Raw genomic sequence first — 19,778 nt, 5'->3', positions numbered from 1 at the left:
TTTTTTCTCATTAAAGTGACCTTACCCCTTTTTAAATGACTAGTATCTTCATTCTAACTTTATACCCTTTACTTGCTGGAAGGGACTGTTAACCAGTTACTCAGCACTGTTGATTTATTGATCCCAGCACAATAGAGGCTATCTCTTCCCCCACCTTCTTTTGTGGCACAGTAGTATGATATTAATTCTCACTGTAATTATAGTGGCATTTCACCTGCTTGAATAAGCTAACCGCCTGGACAAGAAATTCAGGCTGTTGGAGGAGGAGGGTGAAATGGAAACATAGCTTTCTATCATAGTACTGATTTTTTTCTGTGGAAAAGATGTAATTTCCCATCTGATCAAAATAAAACATTATTGGTATTTCCTTTCCCTCTCTTTCTCTAATAAATGAATACAATCTTTAAAAACTTTTCATTTACTTAAGAGAGAGAGCACAAGCAGGGGGAAGGCCAGAGAGAGGGACAAGCAGACTCCCCAGTGATCAGGAGATTAAAAACTTTTTTCAGTAAATGTTACCAGGTAGAGAAGTAGAATTACAAGCTGATAAAAATGGTTATTCGGACATGACCCCGAGGTTAAGTGGGTTCTTCTGGGAATAGAGCTTATATTTTAGCCATCTTTTTCTTAGATTTGTTATCTAACTGAGAATTTCTTACTCAGAGTTCAAAATAACTTTTTTGGATGGTTAATCCCCCACTGTTGTGTCCTTTGAAACAAATTTGGTTAATTTATAAAATAACTACTGGGATGTTGCTAGTTTATCAAGCAGGTACCTGCAAGTGGGTTAGATGGCTTAAAGTAGATGAATTGTGTTTTGTTATATCTTAACTCTTAAGTGTAAAATCTTGTTATCCTTAGAAGTTCTAGTTGCTTCTGTTTTGTTCCAAATTTCCAATTTTGGAATGTTGCCTGTGGTGTGATACCAAGTACTAACAAGTATTAGAATTTTATAATTCTCCTGACAATTAAGAGTATCTACTGATTTCTTAAAAATACGTGGGAAACAAAAGGCTTAAACAAGGCTGACATTTTTCTGAACTATTTATAAAAGTAAAAAGCCTTTCCTTTTTGGTTGCCAAGGATGCTCTGTTACTTGGTTAGGTGCGCTTTATTGAGTAGAAATCTGAGCTTTGTTAAGGCTCAACTTTTAAAATTTCTTCCTCATTAAAAAAACCCACAAACGTGCTAAATACTTCAAATTAGTGTTATTAATTTGAGTAACATGATTGCTTTGAATCAGTCTAATGTGTTCTCTCATTACCTTAAACAGTAATAGTATTAATCTGTTACATCGCGTGTTAATGGAGTATTTACACTTCATTCTAACGTAATTATTACTTAATGTGAAGTGTAGTTTTTAAGTATTCATATCTTTTTTCATTGAGTTATTTTCCAAAAGTAAAGTAACATTTAAACACATGATAACTTAGAGGGGAGGAAGGAGGTTGGAGGGTGGACCTGGGGGGACAGGTACCTGAGAAGAGCCAGCACATGGTAACCTGTTTCGTGTATGATTTTTCTAGGGCTGCTTTGGAAGAAGTAGAAGGAGATGTGGCCGAATTGGAACTAAAGCTCGATAAGGTGAACTTTACTTAAAGATTTTAAGACATTAATAGTGATTTGTGCCTTTAGTATTAGGTGATTCATGTTACTTTTTGATTTTATCTCTATGAGGATAAATGTTACTATCATCCCAATTTTACACGCAGGGAGATTGAGGCTGTAGACACGAGAGACTTTGAAAATACAAGTGCCAGAACAAGAACTTGAACAATCTGCCTTCAAAGCTAACTAGATACCCTTGTTGTTTTCTTTTCCATCCAAAAGGTTGCCTGTCTTTTCAGTGCTCAGTGGTTTTCATATATAACCTGACTGTTCTTGTTTATAAGTGTGAATCTGGATACATTAAGTATAAACGAAATTTAAAATACTGATTCCATTTTTTACAGCTAAGGCCAGAAATGCTTAGTGTATATTTAATAATTGATATTAAACGTTCATATTCTATTCAACGGTGAATGTACATTGATTCCTATCTTCTGTATTAATTATTAATCATCTTTCCTTTACCTAAGAAATATTGCTATAAAACAGGAAGAAATATGAAAATGAGTAACACATGGCTTCTGGTTTCAAGTAACCATTGTTTACTGAAATCTCTCTCTTACAATTTATGGAGATAAATCAGATGCACATGCTTGAAGTACCTTTTCTGAAAATAGCTTCTTATTTAATTATTGTAAATGATATGCCGTGTAAAGCAGTGCTTCTCAAACTGTACTGTGCATAGGAAACACCTGGGGATCTTGCAAAAATGCAGATCCTGATTCAGTAAGTCTGGGGTACCTGAGATTCTGTGTTTCTAATCAGATTCCAGATGACACCAATGCTGTTGTTCCATGGGCTGCACTTTGAATAGCAAGAATATAAAATATGCTGAAGGTTTTAAAATGTTTTGAAATTGTGAAACGTATGTGTATATATATATAATGTAAATAGTGTAGAAACTATATAAAGTAGTAGTATCATGTATGTAAAACAGAACTTTTAGAAAATATTTAGTAATAAGTTATTTTTGTATTGTACACTGTAGTTTTCAAAAACACTTTGATTTATATGCTTAGTGCTTATATGCTTAGTTCTAAGCATCTAAATGCTTAGAACGTGTCTATGTTCTTTGATTTTTACAATAATTTTGGGAGGTAGTTGGGACACCTTGGTGGCTCAGAGGTTGAGCATCTGCCTTCGGCCCAGTGTGTGATCCTGGAGTCCTGGGTCGAGTCCCACGTCGGGCTCCCTGTGTGGAGCCTGCTTCTCCTTCTGCCTCTCTGTGTCTCTGCCTCTCTTTCTCTCTGTGTGTCTCTCATGAATAAATAAATAAAATCTTAAAAAAAAATATTGGCAATCAATACTAAGATCTCTAAGCCCTTTCTAGAGTGCTTATTACCCAAAGGGCTAATAAAGGCATCATGGAAATTTTGACATTTAAAAAAATCTTATTTTCCATCTGAATAGAAGGTCCATACTTACTTTTATATTTCTCTAGTTATGATCTTGATTTCTTATAAAATGTCCCTCTCCCAATTCATAGGTTAGTATCTGTCATTTTCCTTTAGAATTCTGAGGAGTTCACAGAGAGGAGAACCAGAGAAGAGGAAGAAATGGTTGTCATGGAAGGTGATGGCACCGAAGGACTAGAGGAGGGGACGGTTGCCTAGGATTAGTATGTGATTTCATAACTTTGTGCGAGGCTAGTTCCACCTGTAATATCACTGTAAATCATGCCACCAGCAGGATAAACTGGCTTGATGACTTAGCTTACATTATTTTGCTTATAATATATGTTACCAGTACTTTTCCTCCTTGTGGAGAGTAGCGCTGCATGCCTGGCTTCGTTCTGCTGGGTCCAAAGACACATCCTTTCTGTCAGCTGTCCTAGCCTTGGCAGCACCGAGGAGCACCTTGGTGCTCGAGACGTGATTTCTGTGTCTGTTGCTTCTTCTCACTGGAATGCTTGTTCCCTGTATGTTAAGCAGATACTCTTTAAACCACAGTTCAAGTACTACCATACCTAGGTTCTTTCATACTTAGTATTCTTTCTTGCACATACTTCCATTTAGATTTACTATATTATTGTAGTCTTGGGATTGTAGCATGGCCTGATAGTTAAGAACACAAAGCCTGGAGTAAGACTGCCTGCATTTGAATCTGGCTCTACCACTTACTAAGCTATTTGGTGTTGAGCAAGTTCCTCAACCTTCCTGTGCCTCAGTTTCTCATCTCCAAAAAGGGTAAAATTAGAGTTATCTGTCTCAGAGAGTTAATATGAGAATATGGTGTTTTAGTATATTTTAAATGCTTTTCGTGGTTCTTAGCACATGGTATGTTCTAAGTAAATGTTAATGATGGTATCTCTTCAACAAATTATTAGCTCCTTGAAGACAGTTTTTGAAGGGAAAAAAACCCCTCATTTGATGTGCACTTACTATGTATCAAGTGCTAAGTTTTACTTCTATTATCTCCAACTGTCACAACATGTTGCAAAGTTGGTATTACACCCAGTTTGCTCATGAGAAAAATGAGACTTAGGTTGTTACTTACTCCGGGACAGTCAGGGATAAGTTGTTTATATTCTCATCATCTGGAAAAGTGCTGTAACATAATGTTTATCAATTTAGTAAAAAGAACTTTTGAATGAATTGGGGCTACTAGCTTGATATTTTTGACTATTTTGATATTTACTCTTAGGGAAGATTTGTAGGCTTGTATTATTGGGTTATACCTGCCATCAGTGTCATCTACTAAGGATTTTTCAGCTGGCAAATTTTCTATCACCAAGTCAGCCTTTCCCCCTGAATAGCTGCAGTATATGTGTGGTTATGCTATATGCAATTCCATTGTCTTTCCAAGTCCGGTAATGGTGACCTCTATTCTAATTCTCATACCTGTTTTCATGGTCATAGCTATGCCTTCCCATTCAAAGTTCTCATCTTGCAACTCTGGAATGCTAATCTCTTAATTTCTTACCTGAGACTCTAGTCTTTCCAGTTCTCATTTCACTTCTGCTTTTGATCTTCTTCTTTTTTTTAAGATCTTATTTTATTCATGAGAGGCACACAGAGAGAGGTAGAGACATAGGCAGGGGGAGAAGCAGGCTCCATGCTTGACGTGTGACTCGATCCCAGGACTGGGGGTTCACGACCTGAGCCAAAGGCTCAGATGCTCAGATGCTCAACCACCGAGCCACCCAGGGGTCCCTGCTTCTGATCTTCAAGCCTAGCTAGCCTTCTAGTATTCCAGTCTATAAACTTCTGATATTTTAGATCCCTTTTAAACTCACTTCCCTTTCAGTGTGGTTTTTTTTTTTAGGGGGGGGGGGCATTTTTAGAGGTAAAATTCACCTAATATAAAATTCATCATTTTAAAGTGTACAATTCAATGTTTTCAGCATATTCACAGTATTGTGCAATCCTCACCACTGTAATTCCAGAGCATTTCTATTATCTTCAAGAGAAATCCTGTACCTGTTGGCAGTCACTCCAAATTTTCTTTGTCCTTCGTCCTCTGGCAACCACTAATCTATTTTCTGTCTATGGGATTTGCCTATTTTGAACATTTCATATAAACAGAATCATAATATGGCCTTTTGTGACTGACTTCTTTCACTTAGCATGATGTTTTTAAGATTTGTCTGCACATGTAACATGTTCCAGTATTTCCTTTTTATGGCTGAGTTATATGCCTTTGTATGGATATGCCACATTTTGTTTATCCATTCATCACTCAATGGACATTTAGGTGGTTTCCACTTTTTGGCTAGTATGACTAATACTGCTGTGAACCCTTTCAGTCTACTCTTAATTTTATTCCATCATATTTTTCTCCTGAAGGCCTTCATTTCCCTTCCATAAGACCCACTCCACAGAATTTTCACTCTATTAATCTAACCATCTGTATTTTCTCTGTGTCATATCTGGGCTACAGAACTCTATAGGAGAAGTTACACAATTGGTGAAACCAACTGGTGGAGCTTCACATTTCTGGAATTTTTGATGTTAAACAAATTTTCCAAGACTTATTCAGGTTATCTTGTTATACTGTTAAACAGCTGCTATACTTCTCTGTTTTCTTATGATTTATCACTTTGTTCTTCTTTCTTAGTACATGACTTTGACTCTATCTTCCTTTTGGTGGGAACACTTTTATTTCTTACTCCTAACCTAGAAATTTAGAATCTGTCCTTTTCTTTTTTCACTTTTCCTCCCATTTGAGTGATAAAAGTATCGTATCCCCTTTCTTATGTAATTCCAAACTCTTAACTTCTCAGGACTTTGCTTTAGCCATCTTTTTCCTTTTCTTTCTCTACCACTCTTTATTTTAAGTAGAAAGTGTTCAAGCTTCCCTGCAACAGAAACAAAACAAGACAGAAAACCAAAAGCAAACAAGAAAACTCTGACAAGAAAATGTAAATCTTTAGTAATTACCATGTGCCAGTAATGGTTTGCCCTAAGATTTTTATGTGCATTATTTTAATTCTTTTTTAGTAACTATATAGTTTGGTACCATTCTGATCATTTCAGAGAGAAGAAACTTAAGTTTACTAAGGTTGAGGTCATTCAGGATCGTTTACGTGGTTAATATGGCAGGATTTTTTTTCTTTTTTTAAGATTTTATTTATTCATGAGACACAGAGAGAGAGAGAGAGAGGCAGAAACACAGGCAGAGGGAGAATCAGGCTCCATGCAGGGAGCCCGATGCGAGACTTGATCCCAGGTCTCCAGGATCAGGACCTGGGCTGAAGGCGGTGCTAAAACCGCTGAGCCACCTGGGCTGCCCTGGCAGCAGGATTTGAACCTAAGCTAACTAAGCCCACAAGCCTTTGTTTTTAACCGTAATGTACCAACCTCTCTGTTTTTATGGAACCTTTTAGTTTAATTTTAAAAAATTATTTAATTTGTGTTGTGGAACCTTTTAATTGTTTTTTAATTATGTAATTTGTTGAATAAGTAGTATTTCTTATGTGATATAAACCTCAAAGTGTGTACCCAGTGAAAAATTAATCATCCTTTAATCTCTTTCCTAGAGGAGAACACTGCTTTCTGTCTAGGATATAGCACTGTAACACTGATAACTGTATATTTGTTGATGACTTCTATATCTGTATCTACAGCATACTCCTCTTTTTTGTTTCAGACATCAGCTTTCACTTGTGTTTGATTAACTTTCCACTTGGCTAATATCACAGGCCCATTAAATTCAGGGCCACCTCACAGGCCTAACAGTGAAATAAAAAATCTTTGCTGGCCAGTTTAATGTATCTTTGTGGAATTAGCAGATGTAGCTCATGGCAAGCAGAGCTCAGGCTGGATTTCAGCTCCTATTTTTACCCTTGGTGGGACGCAGTCTACATAACTGTACACGGGTACTTGACTGTAATTCTTGAATCTGTCTCCTAGTTTTTCTCCCTGCTTACTGCCTAATTCAGCCTGTCATGGTTTTTGGTCTAATCTCCTTATCTTCTATTTCCTTGTCTTTACGTTTTATCATTTTACATCATCATTCTAAGATGGAACTCTGGTGAACTCACCAGTGTCTTCCCATTTTCTTTTATACAAAATGTGAACCTTTTAGCATTGTATACAAGGCTTGTCCTGATCTGGACTTGCATATATTTTCAACATCACACTTTTAATGCCCTACATTTTCATACTGCTTTAAGCTACTTAGTGCCTCTGGTTTGCCCTGCCCACATAGCTGCTGGGCCTTAGCACACACTCTTCCTAGAGTAGAATCTTCCCATTACTCTTGTTTGATTGGCTAATTCTTGTTGGCCTTCAGGGCTTTTTTCAAGTGTTACCTTTTCCAGGAATCCTTCCCTGATGTCCAAAGTCCTGGTTAGGTGTTCTTCCTTTGTTTGATCATGCATGGTTTTTTTTGTCATGCATAGCAGTTGTGTTGCTGCATAGAATTTATCTGCTTGTCTGCTGGTTAGAATAGAGCATCTGAGAGCAGACCTTATGTTTTTAATTTCTGTTCCTCTAGGTCCTAGGGTAACAGTTTTAAATTATACTTCTGAGATCCTTTAGATGTTTTCTAAAGGGTTTATTTTTTCTCTTTACCCCCTTTTTAGTGTTCCCTATTGTCCCTTCTGTATCCTTCTTTCTCACTTCTTTTTTTTTTTTATTTTTTTATTTTTTTTTCTCTCACTTCTTTTTTAAAATATATGTATTCACCCAAGATTTTATTTGTTTAAAGAAAATGTTCGGGAAGCCCGGGTGGCTCAGTGGTTGAGTGCCTGTCTTTGGCCCAGGGTCTGATCCTGGAGTCCTGGGATCGAGTTCCACATCGGGCTCGCTGCATGGAGCCTGCTTCTCCCTCTGCCTGTGTCTCTGCCTCTCTGTGTGTCTCTCATGAATAAATGAAGTCTTTAAAAAAATAAAAAAAAATAATAAAAAAAGAAAATATTCTGTTTGAATGAAAGTAGAAAAATAAGGTTGGAAAAAAGAAAGAGAGGGAGGAAAAGAATTACAGAGTAAGAAAAATGAAAGTCTCAATTTTATGATTAGCACAATGCCTAAAACAGTAGGCATTGGAGAAATATGGTTGGTTAATCAATTCAGGTGTTTGTGTTGGTAGAGTGACACTGAAATGCCTAGCATCACTAATCGAACACACCAATTTGCTCCCTTTTCCTCCAACATACCACAGGTTTTGTTTTTAATTCATGTATTTTTTAGCATACTGCTTGTTCTGCCTGAAGTTCCCTGTTTTTTTTTTTTTTTTTTTTTAATTTTTATTTATTCATGATAGGCACACAGTGAGAGAGAGAGAGGCAGAGACACAGGCAGAGGGAGAAGCAGGCTCCATGCACCGGGAGCCCCACGTGGGATTCGATCCCGGATCTCCAGGATCGCGCCCTGGGCCAAAGGCAGGCGCCAAACCGCTGCGCCATCCAGGGATCCCCCCTGTTTTTCTTCTAAGAGGGGCTTAATAAATTTTTATGGAGTTAATTTATGGGATCAAATTTGACTTAATAAAATGATTTATTGTTGTTACCATATAGCCTCTGGGTTCCAAAGGGTCAACTTTTTTTCAGTACAAGCCTCCTATGAATTTGCTTTGTAAGTCAGAGTTAAAAAGAACAATTTTCAGTTAGTCTTTTTCGGCCTTATTGATGAACCATTATTTATCTTATCTAGGCTAACTTGTAGCTATTGCTAGCACTTGTTCAACTAATTTGTATAATTATTTTCAATCTGGTGTAATGATTTTCTTTTTCAGCTTGTGAAACTTTGTATTGCAATGATTGATACCGGAAAGGCCTTCTGTGTTGCAAATAAACAGTTCATGAATGGGATTCGAGACCTGGCACAGTATTCTAGTAATGATGCTGTAGTTGAGGTTAGTATTTCTAAAATTATTAATATGATAAGTTTAACAAACTATTAAAGAACTATGCATCCATCTACCTTATTAGTAGTTATAATGGTCCTTAAATTTGCAAATAAAAAAAGCTGTGACCTACTGGTATTGTATAATCCTGTTTTCTAGCATAGTTAGAAATTGATGGTTGATTTGCATTGTGAATATAGGTTTACTTCTGCCAAGTGAGCTGAATCATCTACAAGAGGACATGAGGAGGGAGAGAAGGATTATACTTATTAGTAGGAGCTTTTAGGGCAAGCAGAGAGCATTTGAATCTTAATAGTATCTAACTGTATGTATGGGGCTGCCTAGGAAAGTTCTTATCAGGTAGCTATGCTGGGTTAACTTAGACCCTTTGTTATATTATGTGGTATTATGATATTTCTTCCATGAGGGAATAATATCTGGTTAGGTAATGGATGTACTTTGATGTTTCTTTGATTCACAGATTCCTAAGTGGGCACTGATATACTCAGTTTTACCTTTAGGTTTATATGTACCATTATTATTTGTTAGCCTACTGCTATTGATATGACAATACTAATTCTTTGACTATTCTGGGGTTTTATGTTACCTACCACATGTACACTTGTCCTCTTTGTAGAGCATGACCATGAAGTAATGCCATGAAATCATCCTCGGAAGTAAATGTTATTATTGTTTACATTGTAACTTGATCTTTCTGTTAGAAATGCTGAAGTAACATTTTTGTGACCTATTTTAGTGGTTCTTTAATGACCTGTTTTTCTTTTGGTTTCTTTCTCTTAGACAAGTTTGACCAAGTTTTCTGACAGTCTTCAAGAAATGATAAATTTTCACACAGTAAGTGTCAATAAGTAGGTGTTACTATGACCATGTAAATATTTAGTACTTTCATTGAGTGGCAGCATTTTATAAAATTACTTAAGTTGTAATTCAGTTACTTTGATTTGCCAGCTTTTTAGTTGGGGAATTAAAATGTGTGTATGTGTGTGTATGAGAGAAAGAGATATTTTATTTCTCATTCTAATATAGTGAAATTAGTATCAATGAAGTATATACCCATAAAAATTAATTCTTGGTTTTAGTTGTATCTTTGTATTTTTTTTAAAGGTCTATTTATTTATTCATGAGACACACACACAGAGAGAGAGAGAGAGAGAAGTGGAGACATAGGTAGAGGGAGAAGCAGGCTCCTTGCAGGGAGCCCAATGTGGGACTCCAGAATCACGCCCTGGGCTGAAGGCAGCAGCCCAACTGCTGAGCCACCCAGGCGTCCCAATCTTTGTGGGTTTTTAAGGAATTATTTTGAGAATGAAGAAGTAAAGCCATTATTCTAAATTTAGCTATTTCTTTTAAGATACTTACAAATTGGGCAGCCCCGGTGGCACAGCGGTTTGGCACCGCCTGCAGCCTGGGGTGCGATCCTGGAGACCCGGGATCGAGTCCCACATCAGGCTCCCTGCATGGAGCCTGCTTCTCCCTCTGCCTGTGTCTCTGCCTCTCTCTCTCTGTGTCTATGAATAAATAAATAAAATCTTAAAAAAAAAAGATACTTAAAAATTTATCCCCTTTGTCTAATCAGTTGCTAGTATTAAAGACTGCTGTATTCTTTGAGCTATTTATATGTGCATTTAAGATTTGAGGGCTTTTATCCTTTAAGAATGAGGGATGTATACTACCTTTAAAATGTCAGTAAATTTCCTTATAAATTGTGTAATAAAAGTTTACTAAAAATGTGATAGCTTGTAAGTTATATACTTCTTTAAAAATTTTTTTTATTGAGGTATAATTGACATCATAATAGTTTCTTTTTTTTTAATTTTTTTTTAAATTTTTATTTATTTATGATAGTCACAGAGACAGAGACAGAGAGAGAGAGAGAGAGAGGCAGAGACACAGGCAGAGGGAGAAGCAGGCTCCATGCACCGGGAGCCTGACGTGGGATTCGATCCTGGGTCTCCAGGATCGCGCCCTGGGCCAAAGGCAGGCGCCAAACCGCTGCGCCACCCAGGGATCCCGACATCATAATAGTTTCATGTATACAGTGATTCTCTGTAAGGATTCTACATTTGCATATTTGCAAAATGATCACTACATTAAATTCCAGTTAACATGTGTCACCATATATAGCCATACATTTTTTTTCTTGTGATGGGAACTTTCAAGACCCACTCTTTTACCTACTTTAAACATATGCAGTACAGTATTTTTTTTTAAGATTTTGTTTATTCATTTATTTGATTGAGAGAGAGCAGGGAAAGGAGCAGAAGGAGAGGGACAAGCAGACTCTACACTGAGCTCAGAACCAGATGCGAGATCACGACCTGAGCTGAAATCAAAAGTTGGCTACTTAACTGACTAAGCCATCCAGGCACCCCTGCGTTACAGTATTATTACTGTAGTCCTCATGCTGTGCATTACGTTCCCACAACATATTAACTAGAAATTTACACCTTTTGACCCCTACGTCTGCCTCAGGCAGCCACTAGACCCATCTGTTCTCTATATCCTTAAGCTTATTTTTTGTTATTATTTTTAAAATTTTACATCTGAGTGGAGTTGTACAGTATTTATCCTTTTCTGTCTGATATATTTCACTTATCATAATGCCTGCAGGGTCCATCCATCTTGCTGCAAATGGCAGGAGTTCATTATTTTTTTTTTATAGCTGAATAGTATTCCATCGTAGGTGTATGTGTACATATACATACATTTATCTATCCATCTTTGTATCTGTATCTTCTTTATTCATTCATCCATTTATGGACATTTAGGTTGTTTCTATGTCCTGGCTATTGTAAATAGCGCTGCTGTGAACATGGGGATGGAGATACCTTCTCAAGTTAGTGTTTTCACTTTCTTCCGATAATACTCAGAAGTGGAATTGCTGGATTATAGTGGTTTTAAGTTTAATTTTTTGAGGAACCTCCATACTGTTTTCCATAATGGCTACACCAATTTGCATTGTTACCAACAGTGCACAAGGTTTCCCTTTTCTCTGTTTCCTCACCAATATTTGTTATTTCTTATCTTTTTGATAATAGCCATTCTAACAGGTGTGAGAGGATGTTTAATTGCATTTTGATTTACATTTCCCTGATGATCAGTGATGTGGAACATCTTTTCATGTATCAGGCATCTGCATGGTTTTTTTTTTTTTTGAAAACATGTCTATTCAGATCTTCTGCCCATTTTTTAATCAGTTTTTTTTTTTTTTTTTGGCTCTTGAGTTGAATTTTTTTGTTTTGTTTTGCTTTTGATGTTAACCCCATATCAGGTATATGATTTACAAATATTTTCTGCCATTCTGTAAGTTGCTTTTTCATTTTGTTGCTGGGTTCCTTTGTAGTGTGGAAACTTTTTAGTTTGATGTAGTTCTCATTTGTTTATTTTTGCTTTTGTTGCCTTTGTTTTGGTGTTAAATCCAAAAAAATCATTGTCAAGACTTATGTTAAGGAACTTACTGCCTATGTTTTCTTCTAAAAGTTTTATGGGTTCTGATCTTACATATAAGTCTTTAGTCCAGTTTGAGTTAATTTTTGTGTTATATGCTTTTTAAAATTTTTAAAAAAGATTTTACTTATTTATTCATGAGAGACATGGAAAGAGAGGCAAAGACATAGGCAGAGAGAGAAGCAGGCTCCTCACAGGAAGCCCAGTGTGGGACTCGATCCCAGGACCCCAGATCATGCCCTCAGCCGAAGGCAAGTGTTCAACCACTGAGCCACCCGGGTGTCCCGTGTCACATGCTTCTTATAATTTTTAAAAAAGCTTAAAATATATGGCTGTCATATAATTATTTGGTGTTTTAAAAATTTATTAGCAGCTGTTTAGAACAAGAATATCAACGCTTAATATTTATAAAATTTGCTGATTTTTGGTTCTTAGTTTATTTGATTTTCTTTTTTTGTTTTTTAGTCAACAAATTAAGGATAAAGTTATCTGATAATATGTACTTTAACTGTACTTCAAATTTTATCTATACAAAAATTAGCATGTACAAATAAATGCTTCAGTTCCTGACTTCAGTTCTTTTGAATATTCCAGGTGTGGAATTACTGGTTCATATGGTACTTCTATACTAATTCCTTTTTGAGGAACCACTAAGCTATTTTTCACAGAACCTGTGCCATTTTACATTCTACTAACAATGTATGAATGTTCCAGTTTTTCACATCCTTATCAACATTTATTATTTTCCATTTTTTTGGTCATAGCTATCTATCCTAGTAGGTATGAAGTAGCGTCTCACTGTGGTTTTGATTTGTGTTTCTCTGATGCTTAATGCAGTTGAGCATGTTTTCATATATTTATTGGCTGTTTGTGTATCTCTTGTCATTGTTATCGTTGTTGACCATTCAACTCTTTTGCCCATTTTTAAATTGGAATTTTAAAAATTGAATTCTTTGTATTTTGTATATTCAACTCTTATCAGATAAATGATACATAAATATTTTCTCCCATTCTAGGTCTTTTCACTTTTTTGATAAAGTCCTTTGATACACAAAAGTAAATGACAAAAGTAAATTTTTTTTTTTTTTTTTTTTTTTTTTTTTTTTTTTTTTTTTTTTTTTTTTTTTTTTTTTTTTTTTACAAAAGTAAATTTTGATGAAATTCAATTTATCTATTTTTTTCTTCTGTTACTTCTGCTTTTGGGGTCATATCCAAAATCCAGCGGTGCCTGGGTGGCTCAGTATTTAGGTGTCTGCCTTCGGCTCAGGTCATGATCCGCAGATTCTGGGATTGAACCCCACAATGGGCTCCGTGCTCGTTGGGGAGTCTACTCTGCTTCTCCTTCTTCCTCTGCCTGCTACTCTCCCTGCTTGTGATCGTTCTTACTCTCTGTCAAATAAATGAAATCTAAAAAAAAAAAAAAAAAAAAAAAATCCATTGCCAAATCCCAGATCATGAAGATTTATTTATGTATTTTCTTCAGAGTTTTATGGTTTTAGCTCTAATCTTTTGCACCAGTTTGTTTTTTTGATGACTTCTTAATCTCTTTTTACCTTCTAGTGGATTTAGATACCAGCATATAGTCTGTCTGATTTCTTTTTAAATCAAGTGATTGTTTGTATTTAAACTTCTTTAAAAATTTAATATAGTGAGAATTAATTTGGGGTGATAAAAGCTATTGATTTGAAATTAACATGAAAGGTTAAATGTTTTGTTCACAATATGGTGTCTTTTGAAATAGTCTTGTTTCTGATATTTTCTTTAAATCAGTGTAAGTGTTAGGGTGCCTGGGTGCTTAGTTCAGTGTCTGCCTTAGGCTCAGGTCCTAGGATCTCAGGGTCCCAGGATCAAGCCTCACATTGGGCTCCATGCTCAGCAGAGAGTCTGCTTCTCCCTCTCTGTCTGCTCCTCTCTCTGCTCATGTTCTCTGTCTCTCTCAAATAAATAAATAAAATCTTAAAATCAATGTTAAGTCTTAAATTATTGCTTTACATAAGAATACCTTACTCTTTGTTATAGTTTTATATGTGAAAAGTTAATGGTTACGGTAAACACTTGGTAAATAAATTGTTTAAATGTGTATTACATTGAAGCTTTTTTTGTCAAGAAATCTTCAAAGTATTTTAATAATCACTTTCATTTTTCAGTTTTCTGTTTCATATAAAGGGAATAATAAAATTTGCCCTGCCTATATGTAAGGGTGTTATGAGGAACACAGTATGTGAAAGTAGACTCTGGAGAGGGATACTCCTTTCTTTACTGTGTCAGTTGGCATAGATTCAGGAAAACAGAAACCACTTAGGATATTTCTGGGAGATTTTAATGCAGTGAATTGGTTACAAAAGTGTTGGAAGGGCTGGAGGAATAAAAAGTAGTTAAGGTGATGCCACCTAGAGATAAGTAAATATGGGAAGGAGTTAATGCACCTGGGGCTGGAGAAACAAGGGGGAAAGTGGTGTCGGCCAGAGCTGCTAAGGATTGCACGGTTGAGAATACGGTCACTGCTACCTGGCCAGGGGGCCGGGAGCTTGCCTTCTTGCGGCTGCCTGCAGGGCCAAAGGAGCCCGCAGTCCATTGAAGCTGCCCAGATGGGTCACCAGTGCCGCTCAAAGTTGGTGTGGCCCACAGCTGGTCGCTGATGGCTGTGTCGGAACGGAAACAGAAAAGCCAGTGGCTTCCTCTGTGCCCTGCTCTTGGTCTAACATTGGCTTCCACTGGCAGAACCTAACCTCTTTGTACGCAAGGAGGCCTAGGAAGTATCCTTCACAGGTTTCCAGCACCCAGCCCATGGGAGGGTGATGCAGCGGTGAAAACCAGCAATTAACCAGCACACCAGCCATAAAGGCTATAATTTGAAAATATTTTTGGCAGGCATGAGCATTCTGTGTCTTTTCCAGACAAATCTAGTTTTCACCTTCACAGGACGTAACAGGAAGGATCTGGAGTTGGGTGGGAGGGTCATGGCAGGGTAGGGGGACGGCTGTTTTCCAATCTTGGCTTTAATACTAAGAACCGGTTGCACTGAGGAAAAAAATATTTTTTTTGGCAGGCAAATTATTGTGCAACTTAATGATTTTTATCCTTAAAACTTCTTGTATGACTTTTCTTCTTTCCTATCCTCCATATCCAACATATTAGCAGAATACGCCCTAACAATGGTCTCCCTGCCGCCTCCAAGTCTGAACTACTACCATCTCTTGTTGAGGCTTATATCATAGCTTCCCGGCTTGTGTTTCTGATTCTTTTCTTACCCTTCTATAAGGAGCTCTGTATACAGCAGCCGGGGAAGAACTCTTGTTTTATTTTGTCTTACTTATTTGGGAGAGAGCATGATTGCGGGGGAGGGTGGCTAGGGACAGAGGGAAAGAAAAAATCTAAGCAAGCTTCATGTTCCACACAGAGCCCAGTGCAGGGCTCGATCTCACAACCCTGAGACCATGATCCCAGTCAAAATCAAGAGTCAGTTGCTTAACCAACTGAGCTACCCAGGGACCCTGCCAGGAAGAACTTTAAAAATAAAAATTAACTTATAGTATTCCATTGTTCTAGCTTCCCATCACTCTCAGAGTAAAATCCTAACCGTGGTCTACCAAGCTCTGTGATCAGACTTTTGCTGCTAACTCCCTGATCTCATCTCTGCTCTCTTAGCTCTAGCTACTTGGACTCTTTGTTGTTCGTTAACACATCAGAGTAGTTTTCATCTTAGGACCTTTGCACTTGCTGTCTGTTCTGTGCAGAATATTCTTCCTTCATGTCTATGTGTGGCTATTTTCCTTACAATATTCCTTCTCTTCCTACGGATCTCCTTTACTTTATTTAGGTCACAACCTCTCAGAGAAACCTTCCTTGGCCATGCTGTGGTCACTTTATGTTGTTTTACCCTGCCTTACACACACACACACACACACACACACACACACACACACACACACACACGTGAGGATACACACGCACACACAGATGATGTACAAATGTGTGGTTTGCTTCTTAAATGTATGTATGTACTTCATTTATTGTGTCCTCTAAGTTCCATGACTGCAGGCACTTTGTTGTATTAATTTCTGCTACTACCACCTAGAACATTCTTGGTAGAAAGTACAGGATGCCTGGTAGCTCACTGATTGAGTGTCTGCCTTTGGCTCAGGTCCTGATCCCCTGGTCCCAGGATCGAGTCCCACATCGGGCTCCCTGCAGGGAGCCTGCCTCTCCCTCTGCCTGTGTCTCTGCCTCTCTCTGTGTCTCTCTTGAATAAATAAAATCTTCAAAAAAAAAAAGAGAAAGTAGTTACTCAGGGCAGAGTTGAGGAAACTGAGGTTATGAACTTAGTAAAACTCTTTTATTTTTTTATTTTATTTTTTTTAAAGATTTTATTGATTTATTCATGAGAGATACAGAGAGAGAGAGAGAGAGAAAGAGAGAGAAGCAGAGACACAGGCAGAGGGAGAAGCAGGCTCCATGCAGGGAGCCCAACGTGGGACTCGATCCTGGGACTCCAGGATCACGCCCTGGGTTGAAGGCAGATGCTAAACGGCTGAGCCACCCAGGGATCCCTGAAAACTCTTTTAAGTGTTTTTTAAAAAATCATTACATGAATAAAAATTTGTTGAATCAGTGACAGCACACACTAGGAAGATAATTAATGCAATGTTTAAAAATTTTTTCTTTTATTATTTCTGGCACTTGAAAAACTTCAGAATCTCTGTTTTGACTGTAAATTTATGTTGCTTTAAAAATAATTTGCAAAAGGGGAGCCTGGGTGGCTCGATCAGTTAGGCATCTGCTTTCAGCTCAGGTAGTGATCTTGGGGTCCTAAGATCGAGCTCCATATTGGGCTCCCTGCTCTGTGGGGAGCCTGCTTCTTCCTCTCCCTCTGCCTGCCAGCTCAGGTAGTGATCTTGGGGTCCTAAGATCGAGCTCCATATTGGGCTCCCTGCTCTGTGGGGAGCCTGCTTCTTCCTCTCCCTCTGCCTGCCACTCAGTCTGCTTGTGCTCTGTCAAATAAAATCTTAAAAAAAAAATAAAATGCAAACCAACAGGAGATTACTTTGCGTGTCTTAGAGGTCTTAAGACAATAGGTTAGTGAGCTTGTGTGTGTTTATATGTATACTATATATGTATATATAGAAAACTCTTTGATACTACACTCAGATGTTCAGTGCCTTTCTAATTTTATTTGCATATTTTCCAGAAATTTTCCTACTATTAGATACAAGTATGAAATTGTAAGCCTTTTCTGTTTACTTTCTTTTAATTTCCTTTCCTTTTATAAAGTTGTTATGCTGTCTGCTCTATCTGGCCTTTTTATTTCTTGTTAACAAGTACTTTTATTTTTTCCCAGGAGGAGTGACTTGTATGTACTTGTGTCAGAGTTCTTATATTTGAGGCAAAGATTCTTCATCATAATACTGCATACTTCACTTTAACTAGAATATGGACAAGGATGACACATCTCTTTTTTACTATAATATCCCTAATACTTGCCTAATTCTTATCATAGGGAAGTCATTCAGTTTTTCTGAGCTTTATGTTTCTCCTCTATAAAATGAATGGACTTTACTAGATGACTTTTAGTTATAAACATTCTAAGATTATAAAGCATTACTTATTATAAGATTTAAGTATGATCTCAGAACCATTTGGTAAAGTGTGGGAAATGCCTACGTACATGAAATGCTTTATTTTAGTACCATTCTCTACAATGAATTTTAATTACATAGCATTATAGGGTGAGGAAGTTTTATAGGATAAAACAAACTGCTTTCCTAAAATGTAATAATCACTGGAATCTGTGTACATTCCAAAGCAGACTTTGTAACGCTTAAGTTTTGGTGTATCACTTTGTGTCAGGATAAAAAGCTGGGTATTCTATGGATGTCATTTATGAATAGCATTATGAGTTTAAATAAATGTTTGAAATAATAGAGCCATTTGGGTTTTTAGCCAAGTAAGATTAAACATAGATTGGAATGAGATTATCTGGTCATTTAAACAATTATTTGGATTCTTTTGTGGTTTATTTCTTCTGTAAAAATGGATATTGGTGTTCCTTATAGAATGAGAATTTCCTAGGGTTGCTCTTTAACTCACGTCTTTGTAAGATACCAACTCATGACTTTTCCAGAGCAGGTCATGTGTGTTACATTCTATTATGTACTGGAGTTAGCTTGAATACTAACTTGTTTTTCTGGAACATAGAGATTTCTGTAATTTTACTGATGACTCTCTTGGATTCTAATTTGCTATTGATGTAAGGAACTTGAATATCTATTTTACTATTTGCTGAATGAAGCTTTTAGGTTGAATTGCTGCATAAATTCTATAAAATGTGTAATCCCTTTGCTTTGTTTTTTTTATAAGTTTGGGTTTCCATATTATAATTCACTCTCATTCACTCAATAGATGATTTCATGAAACTGTCCTGTCCTATCTGGGTGTTGATGAAAAATGTTTAGATTTTTATTTTTATTTTATTTTATTTTTTAAAATTTTTATTTATTTATGATAGTCACACACACACACAGAGAGAGAGAGAGAGAGAGAGAGAGAGAGAGAGGCAGAGAGACAGGCAGAGGGAGAAGCAGGCTCCATGCACCGGGAGCCTGACGTGGGACTCGATCCCAGATCTCCAGGATCGCACCCTGGGCCAAAGGCCGGCGTCAAACCGCTGCACCACCCAGGGATCCTTGTTTAGATTTTTAAAATTAAATTATGTTAAAATACTAACATATTTAATATGTCACTCCCTGAGCAGAAGGCAGAAGTTCAACTGCTGAGCCACCCAGGCATCTCTGTAACTAGTTTCTTAATCTGATATTGTTGTGACTAATCTCATAAAATAACTTTGTTTCTTATTTTGTGTTTACAGAAGTTTAGAGTACAAATATTTTTCTGTGTGTTATGTGTTGAAGTCCTGTATGGGTTGCTTCTACCATTGATTCATTTAGTAACTTTGATATAAAAAGATAGGTCAAAGAGGAGAATTTGGACCATTGTGTTTGTATTCTGACTGTAATGACTTTTTAGCACTATTTATTGAAAAGTTGGTTCATTATGGCGGGCAAACAACAATCAGTAAAATAGCTATTTAAGTATGAAAATGAACCAATATATGTTTTAAGATTCAGAAATTGATATGTGTGTGTATATTTTTCTACATTCTTAAAACGTTTAAAAATATGTTGAAAGATAATAAAATGAAACCTTTAATAAATAAAATAGGAAATATGAATTCATTTTAGTTAATGCAATAAATGTTACCCTCAAAGTGTTTTTAAGTCTGCAAATGCCCACAATCCCATCTAAGTGATTATGTGCATTTATTTGTTTCAAGTTTTTATTTAAATTCCAGTTAGTTAACATATAGTGTAATATTAGTTTCAGGAGTGGAATTTAGTGATTCATCACTTGTATATAAC

General features: G+C 36.7%; 1 protein-coding gene across 8 annotated transcripts in view; it reads left to right on the top strand.

Moving 5' to 3' along the window:
- The window catches only part of ACAP2 (ArfGAP with coiled-coil, ankyrin repeat and PH domains 2), a 131,173-nt gene that overhangs the window by 44,071 nt on the left and 67,324 nt on the right, over window positions 1-19,778 (top strand). For all 8 annotated transcript variants that reach the window (XR_012024360.1, XR_012024361.1, XM_072811932.1 and 5 more), the window contains exons 2-4: window positions 1,527-1,584; window positions 8,785-8,904; window positions 9,697-9,750. Coding sequence is in view for 6 of the 8 variants with exons in the window: in XM_072811932.1 (XP_072668033.1) it covers window positions 1,527-1,584; window positions 8,785-8,904; window positions 9,697-9,750 (232 nt within the window). In the remaining 2 variants the exon portion in view is untranslated. The remainder of the gene's footprint in view (window positions 1-1,526; window positions 1,585-8,784; window positions 8,905-9,696; window positions 9,751-19,778) is intronic.

This window comes from Canis lupus, chromosome 35, assembly GCF_048164855.1.
Source record: "Canis lupus baileyi chromosome 35, mCanLup2.hap1, whole genome shotgun sequence".
NCBI classification, from domain to species: Eukaryota; Metazoa; Chordata; class Mammalia; order Carnivora; family Canidae; genus Canis; species Canis lupus.
The sequence above is the reverse complement of the archived record's forward strand: the minus strand, read 5'-3'. Positions and strand labels throughout refer to the sequence as shown.